Raw genomic sequence first — 9,879 nt, forward strand, 5'->3', positions numbered from 1 at the left:
CTTGGCATACTGACCCATTAAAACAGATTATGACTTTATTAAGAGAACATTCAGTTTAGAAGTCAGACAGCTATAATAAATAACCTTGAATTGTAGCAACAAAAGACTGTGATAGAGATCACCAGACGGAGGTTTCGATCCAAACAGCTTTAATCACGTTGCTTTCTTGCTGCCCAGATTAGGCGGACAGCCGATTAATGCTGAGAAGAAGATTAATGATCTGACCTACGACGTAAAATCTTGGCTTTATGACCTTTTTTTCTTTTACATCGAATAATGGTGACGTGGAGAACACTTGGGGACATTAACTCCAGTGGCAAGATTACTGAGGGGGTATGTTGCAAAACTACGACGTGGGTATGTTGCCAGACTACCGCGTGGGTATGTTGCAAAACTACGACGTGGGTATGTTGGCAGACTACCGAGTGGGTATGTTGCTAGACTACCGCGTGGGTATGTTGCTAGACTACCGCGTGGGTATGTTGCCAGACTACCGCGTGGGTATGTTGCCAGACTACCGCGTGGGTATGTTGCTAGACTACCGCGTGGGTATGTTGCTAGACTACCGCGTGGGTATGTTGCTAGACTACCGCGTGGGTATGTTGCTAGACTACCGCGTGGGTATGTTGCTAGACTACCGCGTGGGTATGTTGCTAGACTACCGCGTGGGTATGTTGCTAGACTACCGAGTGGGTATGTTGCCAGATAACCGCCCAGAGACTAAGTGGGATCACATTGCACAGCCAGAAGAGATGTTCATTTAATGCTTTTCCCACTGTACGAGATGTGAATCGTCCTCTTCATCTGCCGGCGTAAATGATGAATGGTGCATAACGTCAGTTATACATCATTAATCAGCCTGGGTCACAATCGGCCTGGCATCGCTACTACACTTCCCAGGCTCCGGCTAAGTTATCCAACTTTATATATAAATTTATATTTATATATAAAGTAATATATCTGCATCGCTGGTTTAGGAGACGTATGTTTTACTCGTAGCCCTTGATACAAGTTCTCATTATTATTCGACTGGTTTGATAATTAGCATACAATTAATTGATCATCCCTATTAAATTGATTTATTACATCATGCCGTGACTGGATCAATTACCTAAAGATAATTCCTAAATGCCACGACTCCCAAACCTTTCATATATAATATCAAACTGACGTGGCCTTTAGCACACTACACACTCGGCCTTCTACTAACAAGATAAAAAAATAAAAAATTCTCATTATGGAAATTTCAGGAGTAGGAGAGGTTGTAGGAAAGATTCGTGTGAATATAACTCACCACTTCTCAGGTGAGATTAATATCTTGTAAGACTGATTGCTGTCGGTTGCTACCCCTCTCTCTCTCAGGTGAGAGCAGCATGACTCGGGTGCCTGTAACTTCTCTCTGCTCAAAATGGTTACCAGTGGTGTCGCACCAGATATATATACGCATAAATTGGGTAGCTTTGCCTCAATCGAAACTCCATGGAAGAAACATAATTTTTTTTATCTTGCTGACAGGGACTGAAAAGTGTTAGCAGAGAAGTGTTAAACACTGTGAAAAGTTCAGTAAGGAAATAGAGTATGTCTGAGACAGTTATAAGTGATGGATTGCATAGATAAATCACATTACTCAATCACACAAAAAAGGTTGCAATTCTTCTGACCTTGTCGTGGCGAAGTAGTCTAGAGCGTGTGTCTGGGAACACCCAGCTCATGGGTTCGAATCCTCATCATGGCTCCTGTGGATTTTCTCAATGATGGATTTGATATTAATGTAGTCTAGCACATAACCATTTGAGGCCTAAAATATCCACACTGAAGGTGGCCAGAGTGAAAATCCACCACATAGGCCTATTACAAGTCATTGGAGAATATAGAATTTGATGAATGCAGATGATACAGATCTTCCAGAATATTTGAGAATAAAGTTGACTAGTTTAAAATTTCCCCTATTATCAAGGGAAAGCGCCAAGCCATTACGACTATATAGAAATTGGAACGGGTCAGGATAAGAATTTGGGATGGAACGGGGGAAAGGAAGGGTGCCCCAACCACTTGGACGGTCGGGGATTAAACGCCGACCTGCATGAAGGGAGACCGTCGCCCAACCGTGCAATCCAAGTGGGTAGACATCAAATTGTGCACAAATATGAAAGGTAAAGTTTTAGAAGTGGTCGAACAGTTTAAGCATCGGCCGTAAAAGATTTTTATGAGAGGTATTAATGTATTCGAGGTGGAGAGAGGTACCAGGGAGGAAATTAACGTGGGTTGATTAATTGAAAGTTTCGGTTAGGGAGAACAAGACTTGAAACAGTCGGTCCAATAATATACGTACGGCTGCCAAACGATGGTGTTGCATGAAATGGGAAAAACAAGATCAACGTTCTAGAAATAGACAACATGAGCGGAGTTTGAACTGAACAAGAAATTAAAATCCAATGGAGAGATATGGAGTGTAAGAGTCAATAAACGGAAAGATTGAGGAGGAGCAATGCTGAGATGGTTTGACCAAGTTGAAGGAATGGTTGACGGTAAAGTGGTGAAAAGTGTGTTTTAAAGTGATGTTGAGGGTAGTGGAGGAAGAGGAAAGCCGGAAAGAAGGTGAGCAGAAATGGTGAATGTGAGGGAGCGGCTTGTAATTACGAGGAAGCGTGTATTATTTGATGAAATTAGGTGTGTGAAAGCGGGAAGTTTGTTTGTGAGGGCTAGTGAGGGGGGAGGGGGAGTGAGTGGGTGAGGAAAAGGGAAATTAATGAGGACAACACGTGAGTTATGGCCTGGTACAAGACTGGGAGGAAAAACAGTTGGTTAGAAGAGACTAAATGCAGTTGTATATAATGGCTGCCACAAATCACAGGATCACAGTTCAACTGGTCTAATAAAGCCGTGAGCTGCTTTTGTGGATAACTGCTAGAGTGGTGCCTGTTCAGCCGTGACTCTATACATTGTATTTGTGAAAGATGAATGGATTTTGTTACAATTTTTGCCCAATAATCTTGGTTCACTCTATATCTCGCCTTCTTTCATCTAGTAGGAAAGATGATACATATAGTGAGGTGCTTCACCTCTTCACTAGAGTGGGGAACATAAAATTATGTATGTAGGGTCAGATCTCTAAATTTGAAGGTATTTTGAAAATTCAAAATAGGGAAAGCTATTCCCCTTACTAAAAAAAAATCACGAAACGCAACACAACACAATAGTTCTGTTTAAGACTCTTGTTTCCTGTAGCCCATTACCACTCGCTGTTGACATTGGTTACCCAGAGGGCCCGATTACTTTTATCATTGTTGTTGTTTAAGATTCGCTACTTGGAACAAAATGTTACAAGTAGCACGGGCTATGGTGAGCCCGTAAACCTTTATCAGCTCAGGAGACCGCCTACAGGCTCTGTACATGGAGCGGCGGAGCCATCCTGGGGCCGTAGAAGGCCAAGTGAGTGCCAGGGTGAGCAACTTTGTGGACCATTGTGGTTCCCAGACATTTGATTCCCGGTGTGGGCTTAGCTAGTTAAGCAACGAGCTCCTATAGTTGCCTAATTAAGACGTTGGTGATCCTTTTGACTGCGTCTGTGTTACCTGTAGCTCGCTGCCACTGTCAACTACATAGCTTAAACTTGCTACAAACTGAAAAGGAGCAAGCAGTTACATTTCAGTATTTCAATCTTAGTTGAGGTAATGGGATTTATAATACAAATTGTATATTAAGTGCACGTGCTTTCTGGCGCAAGTATACATTTTTTTGGCAAGTGAATTTGCCTGCGTAGATGCAAGCGTACAGCAACGGCTCTCAGAGGTCCATTAGCATCAGGAGCGGAGACAAACACACCGCTGCTCCCTCGGCCGGCCAGACACGTTTTGGTCCGAGGTCAGCCGACCCGCTTAGCGCACTCTCTTGCCCCCAGCCCCCTCCAACTACCTTCCCCATCTCTTGCTGTTGTCAACACACTTACTGCTGTGCGTAACCTGCTCAAAATATATCTATTTAATAGTCGATTTGGATTACTTTATAATTAACATTTCTAGTTGTGAGAATGGGAGAAGGGGACAATGTTCCAGCGTGGGTTGGGGGCGGTTGATGGTGGGGTGGTTTGTGACGTTGTGTACCTTGACTTTAGCAAAGCTTTTGATACAGTGCCACATGAAAGATTTATTTAAAAAAGAGGCTCACGGTATTGGGGGTGCTCTATAAAGTTGGATTAGAGCATGGCTATACTAAAGGAAACAGTTTGTATAAATGGAGTTAAGCTAGAGTGGGAAAAGGTTGTAACTGGGAAGCCTCAAGGCTATGTCCTGGGACCTCTTTTATTCATAATATATATAAATAATTTAGATTCAGGTTTGAACAGCAATATTTGCAAATTGGCCGATGATACGAAAATCGGGAGGGAGATAAACTCGGAAAAAGACTCACTATCACTTCAAGACGATCTAAATAGGGTTTTGAAATTGTCAAAAGATTGGAAGATGCAGTTTAATGCTGAAAAAAAATAAGGTTTTGAGGCAAGGTAATGATGATAGCTACAAAATACGAGCTAGATGGTGTTGAGATTGCGAAAGGGATCTGGTAGTTATGATTAGTACAAATTTAAAACAAAAAAATCAATGCATTATTGTTCGTGATAAGGCAAATAGGACGCTGGGATTTTTCTCTCGAAGAGTTAGTAATAAAACTTCTGGTGTTGCTATATCTTGTTCTTGTTAGGCCTCATTTAGATTAGGCAGTTCAGTTTTGGTCGCCATACTATAGACTGGATATAAATTCCCTAGAACGCGTCCAGCGTAGGATGTCAAAGTTAATCGCGCAAATTAGAAACCTGTCATGAAGAGATGAAATGAAATGAACAATTGGTATAAATTGGATAAGTTTAGTTTTAGGAAAGAACTGCGTAAATACTGGTTCGGTAACAGGGTTGTTGATTTGTGGAACCAATTACCGCGTAACATAATAGAAGTAGAATCCCTTGATTTTTTCAAGCGTAGGTTAGACATATATATGCATGAAATTTGGTGTATATAAATAGTAGCTGCCTCGTATGGGCCAATAAGCCTTCTGCAGTTACCGTCGTTCTTATGTTCTATGTCAGGCGGATGGCCCTGGATCTTACAATTAAATGACTGCCGGTAGACAACGTGAAACACTGAATCTTGCAGGTAAATGTCTAATGGTATGCTTCAAGGTCATGCGAAGGTCACTGACTCTTGTAGATAAATGGATTGTGGAACCAGAGAACATCCATAACAGTGCAACTCGCTGCAAGTTTTATGCTAATTAAGCAATAATGAAACCTATCATCTCGCCGGTGGTTGCAGGCGCAGCACACGAAGTGTAGCGAGTCGTGGATATATTACAGGTGTTGCAATATATGCATTAATCAGTAGCTCTGCCCAGCCTGCCACAGTAAGCTTAGCGTCCAAAAATCTAAGATGACTGCTCCAGAGGCTGTCGCAGATGCTCGTTAAATCAGACCTTGTAGCGAGCAGCAGAGCTGGCATGGTGGCTAGATAAGAGTAAAAGACGCAGACATTAAAAGAAGAAACAGCAGACATTGAGAAGAAATCCACGAGGCCAAGACAGTCGTGTATAGTGGCCAAGATATTTTACTATTGACCAAGACGGTCTGGTGGCCATGACCAACTAGTCTGTTATTTGGGAGTCAGGTGTGATATTTGACTTATTAACCTATCCTCTCTCTTAAAGCACAATTTTGTACGCTATCGACCACCATATAAAAATTTTGGTGTTTAGTGATAAAAACACCGAAATGATGACGTTTCTTGGGATAAATTACCATCGTTCTCGATAGGTTAGGTGGGTTGCCTAGTTTCGTACGCTTCTAGTTAGAAAAAATAACCACTTAAAATTCGACGTTAGTCAAATTGTTGACAGCAGGCTGGATTACTGGCCGAGAAGAACTGGTTAACAGATGAGCTCGGCTGCTTGAAGGCTGATGTAGACTGCCAGGTGATTTAGGCAGGCTGTCAGCTTGCTAAGGCAGGCTGCCTGGTCGCTGAAGCAGCCTGCCTCAGCCACATGGCGGTGGCTAAGGCTGGCTGCCTAGGGGCTGAATCAACACAGTTAAGTTTTAAAAAAAATAACGTTAATTGCTGTCTGAAAGTCAGTAGTTAATTTTGTTGGAAAACTGAAGTAATGAGAAGAAAGATAGCTATTAAAGTGACAATGTATTGCAGACAAGTCACATTGCTAACTGATATTATCGACTGTATATTGATTGTGCTAATGACTTAGGCAGAACTACTTGACTGAGGGTTGAGGACCGATTTCGGGAAACAGATAAGCGCAAAGAATTCCTGACATTGTGCAGTGAAGGACTTTCATTAACTAGTAACCGAGGTCGACTGGTTGCAGGTCAATAATAAACATAGGAACTGAATTCCCTGCTGATTGCAAGTTTATTTGATACTGGTTGAATCAATGGATTAATCCTGCACAGTTTTGTTCTAAATGGTAGATTGACTGCTAAGAAAACCGGCTGATTTGGCAAAGAAAGTTGGATTAACCGGGTAAAGCTACAGTAACTGATATATTAGAGGCTCAGAATGAGTGGGAGGTGTTAAAGAAACTTGATAATTCCATGAGTGACAAATTTTGGGGTATTGATTTAACACTAAAATTCTTTCACTCAAAAAACTAAACTAGACTGATAAACTAGAGTACGTATACCCCTAGTTCTTCCTCTAGTGTTCATATGTTCCTAGTATGCTCTTGTAACTAGAATGAACTTATAACATACATACACACTAGAGAACAGCATTATTGAACATATAAGGTTACTAGAGAGCGCTCCTAGAGTATATGTATGTCAGTTTAAGAACACCTGGCTTAACTGGTAAATTGACTCGAGAGAGACTGGATGGTGTTACTGTAAGTGATGGATTGGTCGCTGTAGACTGGACGGCGCTGCTGTAACTGGAGAAATGGCTCAATAGACTGAAGTTAGTAGCTAGCTAGAATATGTATCGTGCATGTACACTGACTGATGGCGTACTAACATACTAAATAGAACCAAGCGTAACCTCAGGGTCCGGGGATACTGTTCCTGACATCTTGGTTATCTCAAGGAATGAATCGCCAAAGAATCAACATTGCCGGTGTCTAATTTGACTGATGCTTGTTTCCGTGACGTCTCAATTTCGTTGATTTATTTTGAGGGAGAAATAAGTTAATCTCAAATCTTGAGTCAAATTAGGTTGGTCTTATTCACTTGATCTGTGATTTCCCTTCCTTTGATATAAATGAGAAGATTCGTAAAATGCATAGAAAAATACACACTAATTTTAATTCCTTTATCCATCGCAAAACGAATTGTTTTTAATAGACAAGACTTAGACACTTAACTTTAGCCCTTATAACCATTTACCCAACCCGTCCTCCTTAGGTTTCCCAACGTTAAGAAACTGTCGTAGTAACCTGCAATTATCCAAAGCTACTAGAGGACTCTACAGCAATAAACGGGACAGTATGTCAACCTCGCGAGCCGCGACATTTTCTAGTTCCACAAGCTTTGACCTTAAGTTTTGACGTCAAAATGTGACGCTTCATTAGGAGAAGGGGTTGCAGAGGCAGGTCTGACAACTGTTAAACTTCTGCAAGAACAATTAGGTGAAAAAGTTTGAGTAGATAAACACCCATACAGAAACCCACACAGCACTCTGAGGTCGTGTTCCTAAGGGCCCGAGTTAGATTCCTGGTCAAGGCAGAAACAAATGGTATAATTTATTTCACCTAATGCTCCTGTTTACCTAGCAGTAAATAGGTACCTCGGAATTAGATAGCTAGTATTGGCTGCATCCTAGGAATGTGTTTGTGATAGAGAAATGTTTGAAGTTGATATGGTAAAGCAAAAATATGTCGTGATTGAGTACATTAAACAACTGACGGTTAGAAAGGTGGGGTCCAAGAGCTAACAGCTTGAACAAATCGACAAGGGCCGTGACAAGGGTGCGAACCTACGTCAGAGAGGATCCCAGACGCTGCCTTAATCGACTGAGCTATTTGTTCATTTGATGCATCACGCTATTGTGATTTCTGTGTATAGCTAACATCTTGATTCTTTGGGCACAAATAGGGAATACACGCGCGCACACTGCCTCACGTTCATGAGGTGGGCAGTTCGAGTCTCCTAGTGCCCTGGGGTCTCTTCCGCACCTCGTCCCTGGGAGTGGAATGGGTTCATTCCACACTCCTATTTCCACAGTAGTGTGGTTGACCATTTACATATATACTAGAGGGGTACTCGGCGTTGCCCATGTCTGTGGGTCTCCCATCTCTCTATCTTTCTATCCATGCTAATATCCATCTATTTATCTATCCATTGATTTATCAATTTATCTATCCATCCATCTACCTATCAGTCTATTCAATTACCCAACCATCTATCTCTCCAAATATCATTCCGTTTATATCCTTCCATCTGTTCATCTATCAATATCTAGTCATCTATCCGTCCATAAACTCATTTGTCTATTTATCTACGTCCTCCTCAGTCCCCCTTCCCTCGTCCTAGGGGAGTGGTCCTGCCTCTCCCCTATCCACCTCCTCCAGGTCCTCCACCATCCCTCTTCCCGTCACTGTCCCCTCCCCCTCCTATATCCCCCTCCTATATCCCCCTCCTATATCCCCCTCCTATATCCCCCTCCTATATCCCCCTCCCCCCACCCCTCCACTTAGGATGGACGGTAGAGCGACGGTCTGGCTTCATGTAAGTTGGCATTCAATCCCCGACCGTCCAAGTGGCTGGGCACCATTCCTTCCCCCCGTCCATTCCCAAATCCTTATCCTGATTTGGATTAGGTAACGACTTGGAGCTTCCCCCCCCCCCCCCACACATGAATTCAAATATAATTATTGAAATATAGTAGATTGAGCAATATTACTTCTGATAATTATTAGGTGAAAAGTTGGGAACGAAGGAGCAGACGTTATTTAATATTTATTGTTTATTAATTTAGATTTAATTGCAGGCACAATTAGGCGAGTATAATTAGTCTAATATGTTTGTGCACTCAGCTAATTCTATCAGTCTATAAGACCACACTAGGAAGCACCCACGACCAACCACCACCAGCTCAATAGTCTCTGCAATTAGGTTTCAATTAATTCCGGTTATAAAATGTTCAATATAACACCGAAAGGCGGACAATGGCCGACATTCACGGCAAAGATAAAAGACTCAAGACAATAAATGGAAACAGGATTCGACAGTAGGATCAGGATTCCTCCCCAACATCTCGCACTTCCAGGGCAGACATGTACAGTAGTATCAGATCCAACATTCAGACGATTGCCAGTTATAGGTCAATAAACATAATAAAACCATTAAAGTTAAGTGGTTATATTTTTTTAGGACTTAATAAGGATTAGAATTCTGGGATAGAGTTCTCGGGTAATCCGATGATTGATTGTCTAGATTCGGTTTTTCAAAAAGCGGAATTTTCGAAATAAGGGGATTAACATTCTGGTCAGTCATCGCTGCCACATTTAAAAGATTCGACAGAAATTGTAGTCTATCTCACCTTATCACGAATGTCCAGTAATTAAAGAACTGGAAATGCAAATGCTTCTTCTCCATGCTAATCCTCCCGTAAGGCGTTGCCCGCCAGAGATAAGCTGTGAGTACTAGGGTCTAATCTCGCGGTGATTGAGGAAGTTGTGCCCGACATGACCCTTCAGAGGACGACCGGAATGATGCATGTTCTTCTTGGCATGGATTCACTGATATATTTTTATGCCTTTGTCCAAATGAATTCTGTTCGAAGAATGCTAATTTGCCCATTTGGAAATTTGGTCTAATTTTCTTATGAAGTATTTCGTTTGAGAACATAGAAAAGCGTACACACGCGCGCGCACGTACTTACGTGT

The 9,879-nt window shown here is 41.9% G+C and overlaps 1 protein-coding gene across 1 annotated transcript; it reads left to right on the forward strand.

Moving 5' to 3' along the window:
* Positions 1 to 359: 359 nt before the first annotated feature.
* Positions 360 to 764, forward strand: LOC138351102 (uncharacterized). The gene has a single exon (XM_069302730.1). The coding sequence runs from the start codon at positions 360 to 362 to the stop codon at positions 762 to 764; it is 405 nt and encodes a 134-aa protein (XP_069158831.1).
* The last annotated feature ends 9,115 nt before the right edge of the window (positions 765 to 9,879 follow it).

Source organism: Procambarus clarkii, chromosome 48 (assembly GCF_040958095.1).
Source record: "Procambarus clarkii isolate CNS0578487 chromosome 48, FALCON_Pclarkii_2.0, whole genome shotgun sequence".
Lineage (NCBI taxonomy): Eukaryota > Metazoa > Arthropoda > Malacostraca > Decapoda > Cambaridae > Procambarus > Procambarus clarkii.

Bases quoted from the DNA above. Each gene is read 5' to 3' on its own strand.
- LOC138351102 (XM_069302730.1), top strand. From the start codon at position 360: ATGTTGCCAGACTACCGCGTGGGTATGTTGCAAAACTACGACGTGGGT.